This window comes from Trachurus trachurus (genome assembly GCF_905171665.1).
Source record: "Trachurus trachurus genome assembly, chromosome: 9".
Lineage (NCBI taxonomy): Eukaryota > Metazoa > Chordata > Actinopteri > Carangiformes > Carangidae > Trachurus > Trachurus trachurus.
In genome coordinates, this window is record NC_139895.1 from 86,375 (window position 1) to 103,643 (window position 17,269).

The window sequence follows — 17,269 nt, forward strand, 5'->3', positions numbered from 1 at the left end:
TGACCAAAAAACTGAACAGTGAGAAAAATGGCTTTAACTAGAGCGTAGCTGTTTTAACCCTCTAAAGACGAGTGTTTTACAAAACATTAAACAACTTCTGAACTGTTTATGATAGAGACGAGCTGTAAACTGTATCTGAACCGTGTGGTTTTCTGCTTTCCGAGGGTCTTTGAATGGTGCCTCTATGACAAGAAGGGACCGTATAGGGTGCGTGTAATCACGTGGTACGGCAACAGACGCTAAACCTAGCGTAGCATCAGCGCTAAACAGAACGTAGCATCGGCGCTAAACAGAAACATCAACAACATATTATAACTTCTGAACCGTTTATGATAAAGACGAGCTGTAAAAAAGCATCTGAATCGTGGGATTCTCTGCTTTCTGAGGGTCCTTGAATGTTTCCTCTACGATAACAACGGACCTCCTCTCCTGTAGCGCTGCTGCTGCAGATCAGCTGGAAATGAAACGCTTTACTCGCCACAAAAACATAAAAATAAGTACTTTCCATTTGGTTTTCTTAAAATATTTATTCACCACGATGTAGTAGGGAGTTCAAAGTACCAGAATCACACAAAATATCAAAATCGTGGAAGTAGTAGCTACTTCTCCACCTGTTTTGGCTGTTTGCCACAATACAACGTCCGCGACATCCGGCGGGTTTTCCCAGACCGACACACATTTATATGAGGTTTAAATTCCAGGTTAAAGGAGCTCTGAGTTTAATACTGAACTGATGTTGTAGAGAACATTAAGATCAATATGATCAGCTGGTCTGGTTGGGTGTGTGTGTGTGTGTGTGTGTGTGTGTGTGTGTGTGTGTGTGTGTGTGTGTGTACCTTGTTCTTCCGTATGAACGGCCACAGCTTCCTGCTGTGTCTCCGCCCCTCGTTGCGGTTGTCAAGGTAACTGGACTCAGAGATGCTCCGCCTCATGGTGGCGCTGTAGTCCTCAAACTCCACGTCGCCGGGGGGGTCGAAGCCGGATTTATACACCTCTACCACCTGACGGGTGTCCTGCACACACACAGAGAGACACACACACACACACACACACACACACACACACACACACACACAACCACACACACACAACCACAACCACCCACACACACACACACACACACAGAGAGAGAGACACACACACACACACACACACACAACCACAACCACACACACACACACACACACACACAGAGAGAGAGACACACACACACACACACACACAGAGACACACACAGAGACACACACAGAGACACACACACACACACACACACACACAGAGAGACACACACACACACACACACACACACACACACACACACACACACACACACACACACACACACACACACACACACACACACACACACACACACACACACAGAGAGAGACACACACACACACACTGTATCAGATTGTTAATGTTCACTTTAGCCGTGTTTCCACTACCTGGTACCGACTCGACTCGACTCGACTCGACTCTGGTACCAGGTTTTATTCTAGAGAGCGTTTCCATAGTACCGCCTTTAGAGTAGCCGGTTGTCATAGCGACCGGCGGCGCTTAACAAAATAAAATGAACCTATAAACAGGATTTTCCCCGTGGTCATGCCACATTTTTACCTTAATTAAAAAGCTCCGCAGTAATTTGATAGTTAAAGGTACAGTATGTAAGAAATCTAAAGCAACTGGCCGTAAAATCCTCCTAATATGTCACAGAGACTCAGGAATAATGTTCATATAACATGATGAACTCACCAACAACAATAGTACAGCCAGAGTATTCACATTAAAAATGTTTTTTTGAAGACTGCAAATCATGTTTATGTTTTGAATGTACGTGTTTACATGTAGCGCCACCTAGCGCTCTCTCCCCGTCACGGCAGCGTCAGTGGCGTTTCAGCCTCAGTTTAACCCTATACTAACCCTGCTGCTGCCACTGAGCTGCTGCTACGACTGGGAGGAAAAAACAGATCGCTGTGTTTTCAATTTGACTGCAGTAACCGTTTTTGTCCACATTCTTACATATTGCTCCTTTAACTAGAAAATTTCCTCTGGGGAAATTTTGAAAGGCCCACGGGGCTACTGCCGGTTTTACCATCTCTGTCAACATGGGAATCAAACCCACGATCTTAAGGTCAAGACAGAGCTGATCAGACAGACACATGATCATCTTTCTATAAGCACTGATATGGAGGAGCTGTAATCACATTAGGTTACCTGTGTGTGTGTGTGTGTGTGTGTGTGTGTGTGTGTGTGTGTGTGTGTGTGATGTATTCGTGTTCTACCTGGTGTGTATATTGCTGCTGCTGTAACTGAACTGCCCCTCGGGGACGTTACAGTAAAAATGTTCCAAAATCGCCTCAGTCGGGGTGGTGCGTGGCGCAGTGGTTAAAGCGGCTGCCACATGTAGAGGCTACAGTCCTCAACGCAGGCGTCCCTGGTTCGAATCCCGTGTCGGGGTCGGGCAGACCTTTCCTGCATGTCATTCCCCCTCTCTCTGCCTCCCCCTTTCCTGTCTATCTCACTGTGCTATCAAATAAAATAAAAGGCAAAAACGCTGAGAAAAAAGAAAATCGCCTCGGTCGTTTTCTCCAAAACCACCGGCCTGATTTCAACCAAACTTCTGCGTTAGACTCCGCTCGGCCCCCCAGATGATATATCCCAATTTGGAGAAATTTGAAGAAATTTGATTTTTGGTTAAAAAAAAACCAACTTCTTCGACACCCGCTGGGGTTAAAAATGCAAAAAGTGCAATATGTGTTATGTTATGGGATGTGTGCAATGCTGTTGGATTAATATGGCTGAGGTGTATTGTTCTTTTTGTTTTTTGTTTTTGTTTTGCGGCCATTAAGGCAGCTACAGTGTCCAAGACAAATTTCCCTGAACGGGACAATAAAGTTTATCGTATCGCATCGCATCGTATCGTATCGTAATGTTCGAAAATCGCCTCAGTCATTTTCTCCAAAACCACCGGTGATTTGAACCAGACTTGTGCGTTTTGAACCAGACTTGTGCGTTTTGAACCAGACTTGTGCGTTGTTTCCATCTCTCACCATCCTTGGCTGGATGCTCTCGGCCGCGTCCATCATGGCGTCCAGACAGCGGCCGAACACGGGGAGAATCTTCCTCTCGGCCTCGGCTGAAGAACGCATCGACTCACAGACTCTCTCGATGCGCCGCTCCTCCAGGTCCTGGATACGCTACACAACACACAATATACACACCTTAATACACACAATACACACACACGCTCCTCCAGGTCCTGGATACGCTACACAACACACAATATACACACCTTAATACACACAATACACACACACGCTCCTCCAGGTCCTGGATACGCTACACAACACACACAATACACACAGCTGAATACACACAACACACACACACACAGACTCTCTCGATGCGCCGCTCCTCCAGGTCCTGGATACGCTACACAACACACAATATACACACCTTAATACACACAACACACACACACACACGCTCCTCCAGGTCCTGGATACGCTACACAACAGACACACAATACACACACACAGCTCAATACACAATACACACACACGCTCCTCCAGGTCCTGGATACGCTACACAACACACAATACACACACCTTAATACACACAATACACACACCTTAATACACACAATACACACACCTTAATACACACAATACACACAATCCTCTCGATGCGCCGCTCCTCCAGGTCCTGGATACGCTACACAACACACACAATACACACAGCTGAATACACACAACACACACACACACACGCTCCTCCAGGTCCTGGATACGCTACACAACAGACACACAATACACACCTTAATACACACAATACACACACACGCTCCTCCAGGTCCTGGATACGCTACACACACAACACACAATATACACACAGCTGAATACACACACAACACACACAATACACACAGCTGAATACACACACAATACACACCTCAATAAACACACACGCTCCTCCAGGTCCTGGATATGCTACACAATACACACAATACAATACACACCTCAATACACACACAACACACACAATACACAATCAGTAATCACTAAAATGGAGGAAAGAAAGAAAGAGGGTGGAACAGATTGGGTCAAGGAAGGAAGAGGAAGTAAGGACGAAGGGAAAGAAGGGAGGAATGAAAGAAGCAACAGCGAAAGAAAGAAAGAAAGAAAGAAAGAAAGAAAGAAAGAAAGAAAGAGAAGGAAGGAAGGAAGGAAGGAAGGAAGGAAGGAAGGAAGGAAGGAAGGAAGGAAGGAAAGAAGTGAGGAAGGAAAGAAGTGACGAAGGAAGGAAGGAAGGAAGGAAGGAAGGAAGGAAGGAAGGAAGGAAGGAAGGAAAGAAGGAAGGAAAGAAGTGAGGAAGGAAGGAAGGAAGGAAGGAAGGAAGGAAAGAAGGAAGGAAGGAAAGAAGTGAGGAAGGAAAGAAGTGAGGAAGGAAGGAAGGAAGGAAGGAAAGAAGTGAGGAAGGAAGGAAGGAAGGAAGGAAGGAAGGAAGGAAGGAAGGAAGGAAGGAAGGAAGGAAGGAAGGAAGGAAGGAAGGAAGTGAGGAAGGAAAGAAGTGAGGAAGGAAGGAAGGAAGGAAAGAAGTGAGGAAGGGAGGAAGGAAGGAAGGAAGGAAGGAAGGAAGTAGTACTGTAGTACCTGGTAGGTAACTACTACCAGAGTGTAGTAGTACTGCTGCTGGTCCTGGTTGAACTGGGTTAAACTGGTCTAGTACTGTCTAGGGTTAGGAGAAGGAGCCAGGTCGATTGATACACTTTTCATTTAAACGTCTTTTTCAAAGATGACGTTATGTACACAAACATTTTTATCATGTGATCAACAACTCACATGTGTATTCTCTTAGTTACAAGTGTAATTTAACACATATGTTGGATGATCGCGCTGTTTTATAACTTTAAACGTAAGTTGACATTTGTCTCAAACGCCCCACCTATGCGGGTCGTTTGAGACACAGAGGAGGGACGGTTGAAACAGTGTTTTAAACAGAAACTACTGACATTACTCTCGTTTTTATGCAGCATATCAGACAACATACTAGTGGACTCGTCATTGCCAAAATGTCACATCATTTCATCGTGACGTCATTCCACGAGCTTTCCCAGGATTGGTCGGTGTTGAGTGCTGAAGGTAGTGACGAAATCTGACGGCTCAAGCTTGTGTGGTTTTAGAGGAAATCGCTGTGTATCAATCAACCCGGCGCTCCCCTACTGTAGTACTGTCTTTGAGGGTTAAAAAGTTAAAATGTTGAGTTAAAGTTCATAAGTTGATAATTAAGCAGGTCTAAAAAAGTGTATGTGTTTTGTTCAAAGAAACCACGTCAGAGTGAGTAGTCTTCTCGTTGGTTCAGAGAAACCGCGTCAGAGTGAGCGCTCGGCTCGTCAAGTCCAGCTATGCTGTGTTTCTTCTGTTACATGCTAGTTCTCATGCAAAAGGTGAAAAGATGAGCACAGACGGTTAAACAGACTGCTAAATAATATTGTTGGACGCTTTTGCCTTGGAGAATATATATCTGTGAATAGCGTTACATGATTGTATATTTGTGGTTAAGACATGATTAGTTATGTTTAAGCTGAATAGCCTATACTTTGCTAGCTGTCAGTAGCTTACATGCTAACTCTTCATTTTGCTAACCTATGGATGCTAATTGAAATGTATTCATACAATGCTACTGTAAGTAAATTGTGTTTCTATTTGTGATCATTTCAGTTTTACGGAGGAGGAGGAGAAATAGAGGACTCCATTAAAGGACAAGAAAAGATCAAGCCTTGTGGTTTTTTGGGGAGCTTCTATCCGTTTGGTTAACTGACTGTCTAGCTTTGCATAGCCACACGCACTGCAAGGGCAGTACAACTGTAGTACCTGGTAGATAACTGGTACCAGAGTGTAGTAGTACTGCTGCTGGTCCTGGTTGAACTGGGTTAAACTGGTCTCGTAGTCTTTCCTCGACTCTTCAGCCGCCTGTTGTTTCTGTTGAGCCGTCTGACGAGCCTGAAACACAACAACAACATGGATTCAGTTACAGACACGTTGAGCAGCTCATCTAGTCAGTACTATCCACGAGTCTCCAAACGTCATCTATGGTCCAAGCCAGAATAGTCTACTTGCCAGCCCATAGGGCCCCATTGTGAACCCGGAAATGTTGAGTACCCCAAAGTTTGATGTTAGAAATATATAGTATGGGTCCCCAGTATTCAGAAACTGCTGGATGCTAACTTATATATATTGGGCAATTAGCATAACTGAAGCCGGAAGTGACCAGATTTTAACCGCCAGTGGGCCGATTTTGATGGATTTCGAAATCTGGTCACTTCCTGTTTAGACAGCCATTTTGAATTTTGAAAATGTCAGAAATGGATTCAGCATCATCAATAACCCCTTAAACCACACTAATATTGCCCAGATCAGCCAAGCAGTTGTTAATTTTGCCCATAGCAATTATGCTAATGTATGCTAATTATGTCAATTATGCTAATTGTTCACTATATACAAGTTAGCATCCGGCAGTTTCTGAATGCTGGGGACCCATACTATATATTACTTCAAATACATGAGTTATATGTCCAACCAGCATCCTCTAAAACTTAAGATGGCTTAAAATCCATCAAAATCGGCCCACTGGCGGTTAAAATCTGGTCACTTCCGGTTTAGACAGCCATTTTGAATTTTGAAAATGTCAGAAATGGATTCAGCATCATCAATAACCCCTAAAACCACTCCAATATTGCCCAGATCAGCCAAGTCAATTTTGTTGAAATATTGCCCAAAAAGGGAATTATGCTAATTTATGCTAATTATGCTAATTGCCCAATATAAGTTAGCATCCGGCAGTTTCTGAATACTGGGGACCCATACTATCTATTTCTAACATAAAACTTTGGGGTACTCATTGTTGGCAAGTAGACTAGAAGCCGGTTTTGCCGGTTTGGTGGAATTGTACGTTTCCGTTTCCATGGTTTTCAGTCGTTGTCATAGTTGCGGTAAACGCATCATGGATCTATTAACGCTGGCTGTTAACACGGATGTCAGTCTGTGTGATATCCACTGTTAAAAGCTGCTGTGATGATCCATGCGCTTTACACATTTACATTGAAAAAAAATAATAATAATAAACAAAAAAAATCCATGCATTTACAGCGACTACCGAAACCATGGAAACGTAAACATAAAATTCCACCGGAAGAACAAAACCGGCAAAACAGGCTACGTTGTTGACGGTGGCTAGCATAGCATCTGTCTGGGTTCTGGTATAAGAGGAAATAAATCAATGAGGTCTTACCTTCAGTGAGCAGCGCTAACACACACACACACATACACACACACACACACACACACACACACACACACACACACACACACACACACACACACACACACACACACACACACACACACACAGAAAAATAATGATCATCATCATAGTTTGTGTAGCACTTTTCAGAACCTTGGCTGTATTGTAAACCACCTATGACGTCCTGCCCCCTACAGACTGATCAGTGTACTACAGTCCAGTAGATCGTTTACACTGCACTACACAGAATACAGGTATCCCAGAATGCATTTCACTCCAACCGACAGCAACAGCGGCTAAACGCTGGTTTAATTCCTGCTGTCGAGCTGTTAATACGTCACTTCATCAAGTTTTCATATCTTTTCATGTGAGTTCAGAGTTTAGTTTAGATCCCAACATGTGGTCAGTTTATACAAAAGACTGTTTGTTCATTTACTCCGACGTTTTCAGAGAAGTGAAGAGGGACGGTGGGACCAGATGTGGACCAGATGTGGACCAGATGTGGACCAGATGTGGCTGTGACACATCAGTCTATATTACATTTCATTTTATTTCATTAAGCTACATAACAGATGGATTATTATTATAGCTGGTCCTTCTTTTGAGTGGGAAAATCTGAGGGATTGCTGTAATCCCTCATTGCAAAAATGCCCAGGAGCAGTGCATTGTGGGAAACAGTAGGCAAGGTCGACTGGAGAATTTTTCTGAATCAGTATGGTATGACATGTGGGTATTTTTGATGTACTGCAGATTTAGCTTGTGTTTGCATACTTCTTACTACAGTACGTACTATAGGAGAGGTGGTGGTTTCCAATACAGTCAATGTTACAAGAACATAGAAATCTCTACAAAACAGTAATACAACTGAACAATAGGAATAAAAAAGCATTATTCAATTATTCAAATTGCTTTCACAAGGCTGAGTATAATAAGAAGTGTTGCCTGAGACGAACAGGGTGTAAAGACCTTGATCTCAGCATCTAGAATAAGTTCTGTCTGACTCATCCAGCAACAAATGGAGAGAGGGTTAAAGGTCAAACCTTCTCTCCGTCCGTCCTTAGTAGTTAGCTGTAGCTACGGCTACAGCTAACTACTAAGGTAGCTGAAGAAGGCACCTACAGGTGTATGCAAATAGGGTGTGTGTGTGTGTGTGTGTGTGTGTGTGTGTGTGTGTGTGTGTGTGTGTGTGTGTGTGTGTGTGTGTGTGTGTGTGTGTGTGTGGTTAGGGTTAGGTAAATGTAAAAGGTCAGACCTTCTCTCCGTCCGTCCGGCTGTCCAGGTCGATTCTGTCCGACACGTGTTGAGCTCGTTCTGCCTCTTTACAGTCGCGCTCGAACCGACGTTTACTCTGAACAACAACACAACGATGAGCCAATCAGACACAGCTTCAGATGTGTGTGTGTGTGTGTGTGTGTGTGTGTGTGTGTCTCATCACTTACAGACTCCAGTTGTTTCCATGAGCTCTCAATATGCTGCTGGGCACGGCGGCCATCTTGAAAATGCTGCAACAGAAACGGAAAAAGCTCAAACTTGTGATGAACTGGAGACGATGAGCAGCTCCATCACAGAGACAGAGACTTAATTCACCTTAAACAGATCACGGTTTGTTTCTTTACTTCACGGTTTGTTTCAAAATGTAAAAAAAAAATGTAAAAAAAAAAAAAGCAAAAAGAAAAGAAAAGATTATGATAAAGATTTTATTCTGTGGGTAATGGGGGCGGGACTAGATAAGCTTTTGCTTCCCCCACTTTCCCTTTCGGCCATGTGTATTGTATTATTTGAACTAAGATGAAGTGTGATGATGATGATTTAAATTGACATGCCCGAAATAAACCAATTGATTGATTGATTTACTCCACGGTTTGTTCCTTTACTTCAGGGTTTGTTTCTTTACTTCATGGTTTGTTTCTTTACTTCACGGTTTGTTCCTTTACTTCACGGTTTGTTTCTTTACTTCACGGTTTGTTCCTTTACTTCACGGTTTGTTTCTTTACTTCACGGTTTGTTCCTTTACTTCACGGTTTGTTCCTTTACTTCACGGTTTGTTCCTTTACTTCGCGGTTTGTTCCTTTACTTCGCGGTTTGTTTCTTTACTTCACAGTTTGTTTCTTTACTTCACGGTTTGTTCCTTTACTTCACGGTTTGTTCCTTTACTTCGCGGTTTGTTCCTTTACTTCACGGTTTGTTCCTTTACTTCGCGGTTTGTTTCTTTACTTCACGGTTTGTTCCTTTACTCACCGTCTTCCTCTCGGTCTTCAGCTCCTGGGTGAACCGTGTCAGCTCACAGACGACCTGTGAACTCAGGTTATCGGCCAGTTCTTCTTTCTGAACGGCCACTTCACTCAGCTGACGGAGAGTCGCTGCAAACGCCAAACACCAGGTGTACCTGTAACAACCAATCAGACAGCAGGTCTACCTGTAACAACCAATCAGACACCAGGTGTACCTCTAACAACCAATCAGACAGCAGGTCTACCTGTAACAACCAATCAGACAGCAGGTGTACCTCTAAAGAAGAACAGGGCTCAGGGGCAGCATATACAGCTAACAGGAGAAGAACAGGGGCAGCATATATAGCTAACAGAAGAAGAACGGGGCCCAGGGGCAGCATATATAGCTAACAGGAGAAGAACAGGGCCCAGGGGCAGCATATACAGCTAACAGGAGAAGAACAGGGGAAGCATAAATAGCTAACAGAAGAAGAACGGGGCCCAGGGGCAGCATATATAGCTAACAGGAGAAGAACAGGGGCAGCATATATAGCTAACAGGAGAAGAATAGGGGCAGCATATACAGCTAACAGGAGAAGAACAGGGGAAGCATAAATAGCTAACAGAATAAGAACGGGGCCCAGGGGCAGCATATATAGCTAACAGGAGAAGAACAGGGGCAGCATATATAGCTAACAGGAGAAGAATAGGGGCAGCATATACAGCTAACAGGAGAAGAACAGGGGCAGCATATATAGCTAACAGGAGAAGAACAGGGCCCAGGGGCAGCATATACAGCTAACAGGAGAAGAACAGGGCCCAGTGGCAGGATATATAGCTAACAGGAGAAGAACAGGGGCAGCATATATAGCTAACAGGAGAAGAACAGGGCCCAGGGGCAGTATATATAGCTAACAGGAGAAGAACAGGGCCCAGGGGCAGCATATATAGCTAACAGGAGAAGAACAGGGGCAGCATATACAGCTAACAGGAGAAGAACAGGGGCAGCATATATAGCTAACAGGAGAAGAACAGGGGCAGCATATATAGCTAACAGGAGAAGAACAGGGGCAGCATATATAGCTAACAGGAGAAGAACAGGGGCAGCATATACAGCTAACAGGAGAAGAACAGGGGCAGCATATATAGCTAACAGGAGAAGAACAGGGCCCAGGGGCAGTATATATAGCTAACAGGAGAAGAACAGGGCCCAGGGGCAGCATATATAGCTAACAGGAGAAGAACAGGGGCAGCATATACAGCTAACAGGAGAAGAACAGGGGCAGCATATATAGCTAACAGGAGAAGAACAGGGGCAGCATATATAGCTAACAGGAGAAGAACAGGGGCAGCATATATAGCTAACAGGAGAAGAACAGGGCCCAGGGGCAGCATATACAGCTAACAGGAGAAGAACAGGGGCAGCATATACAGCTAACAGGAGAAGAACAGGGGCAGCATATACAGCTAACAGGAGAATATTGAGTATCATACGAGGCTAAAGACGACTGCAGCTGGATGTGTAGCCTACTGCTCTCTAGAGCCTTGGAGGTAACGACCAACAGACTGACGGACTCATAACAACCAGCTGGAGAAACACTGACCTGCTCTCATCCTCTCTGCTTCTCTTGGGGTGGTACTTCTTAGACAGGTTCCTGCAGAGAGACAGGTACAGAGAGACAGACAGACAGGTAGAGAGAGAGAGAGACAGGTACAGAGAGACAGACACATCAGAGAGAGCAAACCAGAATGAACTTTTGCACCTTTGCACTTTATCTCTCAGAAACTCTTTAGGTCCCCCTACCCATGGAAGTGTTGTAAAAAATATCAATGTTTTATCTGGTTATAGTTGTTTTGTTATGTCCTTGTTGTCTGCATTGTTGTGTCGTTTATATTACTATGTTTTTCTGTCACTGTAGTGTTTTTATGTTTTGGGACTCTGGATGGAAATGAGCAGCTGCTGCTATAATCCGGCACATTTACATGTTTTTATATGTTCATTGATGTCACTGTCCCACCCAAATAAACTAATAAGTAAAGTATGTTCTGACATGATGCCAGATGACCCAGGTTCAGGTTCAGGGTCAGGGTCAGGGCAAGGCATTTTTATTAGTATAGCCCGTTGTTACCACCAGTTTGTCTCAAAGGGCTTCACATCCCATCATAACAACATCCTCTGTCCTTAGACCCTCACATCCACTGAGGAAAAACTCCATGGAAAACCCTTTTAACAGGGAAAACCAGGAGAAAGCTCAGGGTGAGCAACAGAGGAGGGATCCCTCACCCAGGACGGACAGACGGGACAGAGATGTTGTTACAGGGTCAGGGCTGCGTGGTCATCAGGGTTAAGGGTCATTCGGGGGTCATTCAGGGGTCGGGGGTCGGGGCTACGTGGTCATTAGGGTCAGGGGTCATTCGGGGTCGGGGGTCGGGGCTGCGTGGTCACCTGATCTGTTTGGCGTAGCTCAGCTCGATGTCGGCTCGCTCCTTAACGAACTTGGTGTATCGCTCCAGGAAGTCGATTCCCCAGCTGGTGTGTTTCTCCAGGTTGTCGAACTGATCCTGACACGAGACACACAGAACATCTATCAATCAATACACCGATCTATCAATATATGTATCAATCAATACACCGATCTATCAATATATGTATCAATCAATACATCTATCAATCAATACACCGATTGATCAATACACCTATCAATCAATACATCTATCAATCAATACATCTATCAATCAATACATCCATCAATCAATACACCTATCAATCAATACATCCATCAATCAATACACCGGTCTATCAATCAATACACCGGTCTATCAGTACACCGGTCTATCAATACATCTATCAATCAATACATCTATCAATCAATACACCTATCAATCAATATCTATCAATCAATACACCTATCAATCAATATCTATCAATCAATACACCTATCAATCAATATCTATCAATCAATACACCTATCAATCAATATCTATCAATCAATACACCGGCCTATCAATACACCGGCCTATCAATACACCTATCAATCAATACATCTATCAGTCAATATCTATCAATCAATACATCTATCAATCAATACACCTATCTATCAGTTATTATGTTTTTCTGTGGGGTTTTTTCAAAACTTTATTGAAACGTTCCATCACAGTCAGAACATCAAGAAGATAATAATGAGACATGAAGTGAATGAAGTCATTAACATAATAATAAAATAAAAGTTATTATGGGGTTGTAGTCACCATAGTTACCATAGTTACCATAGGTACCGGACAGACAGACCATCATGCTGCAGCAGCATCACGGTGCCGCCGCTGTGACGTCACTCACCGTGTTGCTATGGCAGAGCAGCAGACAGGAGCACGAGGCCTCACGTAGCTCTCACTCACACGGTTACCGGCACCGTTATCACCTGTCCGGTTGGTAACCATGGTAACTATAGTAACTATGGTACTACCTATGGTAACTATGGTAACTATGGTAACCCTATAAGGTACCAGTAGGTACCTACCCACAGCTCCGTGCCCCAGTTGCAGCTCATGATGCTCAGATAGATCCTCCTCCTCTCCTCTCCTCTAGCTGCTGCTGCTGCTGCTGCGGTCTGTCCGGTACCTATGGTAACTATGGTACTACCTATGGTAATTATGGTAACTACGGTAACTATAGTAACCCTATAACCTATATATATATATATATATATATATTATAGGTACCTACCCACAGCTCCGTGCCCCAGTTGCAGCTCATGATGCTGATGATCCTAGATCCTCCTCTCTCCTCTACCGCTGCTGCTGCTCCTCTTCCTCTCCTCCTCTTCTCTTCACACAGCGACGATCACCGCGAGCTGCCGCTGTCCGCCGCCGCGCGCATCCTACCGACACCGACACTTACCGACAGACAGACTCACAGACAGACACCGACCGACCGACAGACCGACCGACCGACACAGACCGACGTGTATCAGTGTCTCTGCAGCAGAGGACGCAGCGCTGACGCTGCTCGGTCCCTTTGTCATCAGCGATGCTGCTGAGATTCTCTGTGTGTGTGTGTGTTTGTGTGTGTGTGTGTGTGTGTGTGTGTGTGTGTGTGTGTGTGTGTGTGTGTGTGTGTGTGTGTGTGTGTGTTCTGCGCATGCTCGTCTTCAGCCCCGCCCTGCTGTCACAGTCACACAGCCCCAGTTCAGCTGTAACCATGGTGATGATGGTGAAGATGGAGACGAAGCCAGTCCTGTTCCATCATATGAGCAGGAGCAGGGGCGGAGAGAAGCAGAGTGAGGCTGTGGGGCAGCTGCTGCACACGGGCACCGGGGGGGGGGGGGGCTCTTCTGATGAATGGGAATTAAAAAACAACAATGGAAAAAATGAATGAAAAAAACAAGAATGCAACGTGTTTCAATTTTATTTTGTGTATTTCAAAATGAAAATCCAATAATCCGTGTATCATTCGTTTTTTCCATTTTCAATTAGAAATCCAAAATCAAAAAATGAAAAAGTGACGGATTATTTTGTTTTTTTAATCTAACACAAAAAACTAAAAAATGTCTGGTTTTTCATATTTCAATTTTAGGCTCAGATCAACAAAAAAAAACCAACAGGCAGCAGGACGGAACTAGATTTAATATTTAATTGGTTCTGGTTTACGTGACGACATCAAAGAGACGCAGTCACAAGATCAGTCCTAGTTTTCATAGACGAGATCCACGGAGCTGGAGGGAGAAACACCGGTTCAGACCGGTTCAGACCGGACCGGACCGGACCGGACTGGACCGGACCGGACCGGTTCAGACCGGACCGGACTAGACCAGACCAGACTAGACCAGACTAGACTAGACTAGACCAGACTAGACCAGACCAGACTAGACTAGACTAGACTAGACCAGACTAGACTAGACTAGACTAGACTAGACTAGACTAGACCAGACTAGACTAGACCAGACCAGACTAGACTAGACCAGACCAGACCAGACCAGACCAGACTAGACTAGACTAGACTAGACCAGACCAGACCAGACCAGACCAGACCAGACCAGACCAGACCAGACCAGACCAGACCAGACCAGACCAGACTAGACCAGACCAGACCAGACCAGACCAGACCAGACCAGACCAGACCAGACCAGACCAGACCAGACTAGACTAGACTAGACCAGACCAGACCAGACCAGACTAGACTAGACTAGACCAGACCAGACCAGACCAGACCAGACCAGACCAGACCAGACCAGACCAGACCAGACCAGACCAGACCAGACCAGACCAGACTAGACCAGACCAGACCAGACCAGACCAGACCAGACCAGACTAGACTAGACCAGACCAGACCAGACCAGACCAGACTAGACTAGACTAGACTAGACTAGACTAGACTAGACCAGACCAGACCCGACGCTGCACAGAGACTTAGGTCGTCTGGTCATTAAATAAAACACGTTGTTGTGATTCACATCAGTTTCGCCGCTGGTTGTTTTTTTCACCAGTATTTCAGTCAGTGAAAACAGTGAGAATCCCTCACCTATAGGACACTAAGATAAAAGCTTTAAACGTAGCTACTCACTTCCTGCATCCTGGCAAGATGGCGCCGCGCCGCGTGTTGTTTTTTTGATTTTTCATCAGCATTTAACACAATACAACCAGCACTGCTCAGGGGAAAGTTGGAAGAGGTGGGAGTTGACTGTCACCTGGTGGCTTGGATCATTAAAAGAGCCAGTTCTGTCCTGTCCAGCCCCCTGGAGACTGTTGAGCAGGTGGGTGAGAGGAGAATGCTGCACAAACTGACTGCCATCATGGGCAACCCCTCTCACCCTCTGCATGGGACGGTGAGCGGCCTGAAAAGCTCCCGTAGCAACAGGCTGAGACACCCTCAGTGCAAAACAGAGCGTTTCCGCAGGTCTTTTATCCCCATGTCAGTTAGACTTTTTAATAGTTCTATTTAATTTGTAATGTCTGTCGCACTTCTTTTCTAAAATCTCCCGTGCACTTTAAATTGCACTTTAAATGGCACTTTAAATTGTTTTTTATCCATAGTTGTCTACCAGCAAGCATTTGTTTTAATCTGTTACTTTGCCCAGCAAGTAGAGAGCACCGTAGCACTTTCTCCCTTTGTCTTCTTTTATTGAATTGTGTATTTTATTATTTGTCTTGTTTTTATTTCCTTTGTCAAATGCTGCTGTCATGAACGAATTTCCCTTCGGAGATGAAATAAAGTATAATCTAATCTAATCTACAGATGTCATTTAAGAGGTGAAGGCAGGGTATTTTTTATTTGAGCCTAAAATTGAAATATGAAAAACCAGACATTTTTTAGTTTTTTTTGTGTTAGATTTAAAAACAAAAAACAAAATAATTTGTCACTTTTTCCTTTTTTGATTTTTAATTTCCAATCGAAAATAGAAAGAACGAATGATACACGGATTTCTGTTGACTGCTGACTTTATTTTTTATGTGAAATAGAAACATGGAAATCAAACTGTTTTTTAAATTTGAGTTAATTCTTCTTTGACACTCAAAAACAAGAACACTTTGTGTTTCAACTTTATTTTGTGTATTTCAAAACGAAAATGGAATAAACCAATAATTTTTTAATTCCCATTCATCAAAAGAAAATCCAACAACCAAAAGATTCACTGACCTGAATCCAGAGTGTATTTTGCTTTTGGATGTGTCCTCTGTGGTCGTCCATAGCAACCCGGACTGTATGATTCTGTCCCATATTGAATAATGTTTCACAACCTGCACCTTTAACCCATTAAACAGTTCTATAAACAAGCCATTAAGGTTTAGGATCAAAAACCCAGTCTTCCCATCTCTGCTCAATTCTAAAAACAAACACCAGTTACATATACAGTTTATACCTTTATACCTTTATACCTTTGAGAATCTCAAGTTATTCTAAAGTTCTCGTTTCATTTACAGGTCAGAGAGTTTATTAAAGAGAAAAGCAGCGTGACAGTAACCAGATCAGCCACCAGGGGGCTGAACAGCGTTAATACAGGAGGTTTTATCAGTCTGTGGTTGATCAACATGGAAACATCACATCACCACTGTGTTGGTCATAAGAGAAAACTCAACATGTAGCTTTTAAAACCATCTGAAACACGGCTGACTGGTCACACTGAACCAGCTCTGTGAACATTATGGGCTGTTCTCTTATTTTAGAAGAATACTAAAACAGCTCTTTACTCCAGGCACTTTAAAACCCAACACTTTATACAGATGCACTTTAGTGTTAGTGAATCTTAACAGCTATACGACACCTTAGTCGATTAAATGCATTTTAATGTTACTGCTGCTCCTCCTGACTGAAGCTACTGTGATATATTGTGTTGTGATTTATGGTATTTGTACCATGTTGTGCTTTGTTTAGTTCTTGTCTAATGTTGAACTGCTAGGGGTTAGGTTTACTGAACCGCTGCAGATGAAATGAGCTTTACAGCTAAATCTGGTTATTCACATGTTGTATGTTCATGAACATGCAGAGTCCCGTTACTAATAAACTAATGACTGAAAACAAATGACAGCAGACGGAGAGGAAGAGGAAGAGGGAGAGGTAGAGGTAGAGGAAGAGGAAGAGGAAGAGGAAGAGGAAGAGGAAGACGGAGAGGAAGAGGAAGAGGAAGAGGAAGAGGAAGAGGAAGAGGAAGAGGAAGACTGCACTAGCTCAGCAGCTTCTTATTTCATTTCATTTATTAGTTTATTTGAAATGGGACTCCACATATTCATCAACATACAAAAACAATTATTTGATGTAA

At 43.8% G+C, this 17,269-nt stretch overlaps 1 protein-coding gene across 1 annotated transcript in view; it reads right to left on the reverse strand.

The window, feature by feature from the left end:
- LOC310992022 (formin-binding protein 1-like) overlaps positions 1-13,063 on the reverse strand; it is a gene marked incomplete at both ends in the record, with an annotated part of 43,481 nt that extends 30,418 nt beyond the window's left edge. Inside the window, 10 exons of the mRNA XM_083979983.1 lie at positions 837-1,013; positions 3,054-3,200; positions 5,877-6,005; positions 7,294-7,308; positions 8,558-8,653; positions 8,745-8,807; positions 9,544-9,691; positions 11,120-11,170; positions 11,962-12,077; positions 13,034-13,063. Coding sequence (XP_083836109.1) covers positions 837-1,013; positions 3,054-3,200; positions 5,877-6,005; positions 7,294-7,308; positions 8,558-8,653; positions 8,745-8,807; positions 9,544-9,691; positions 11,120-11,170; positions 11,962-12,077; positions 13,034-13,063 — 972 coding nt within the window. The remainder of the gene's footprint in view (positions 1-836; positions 1,014-3,053; positions 3,201-5,876; positions 6,006-7,293; positions 7,309-8,557; positions 8,654-8,744; positions 8,808-9,543; positions 9,692-11,119; positions 11,171-11,961; positions 12,078-13,033) is intronic.
- Between the last annotated feature and the right edge of the window lie 4,206 nt (positions 13,064-17,269).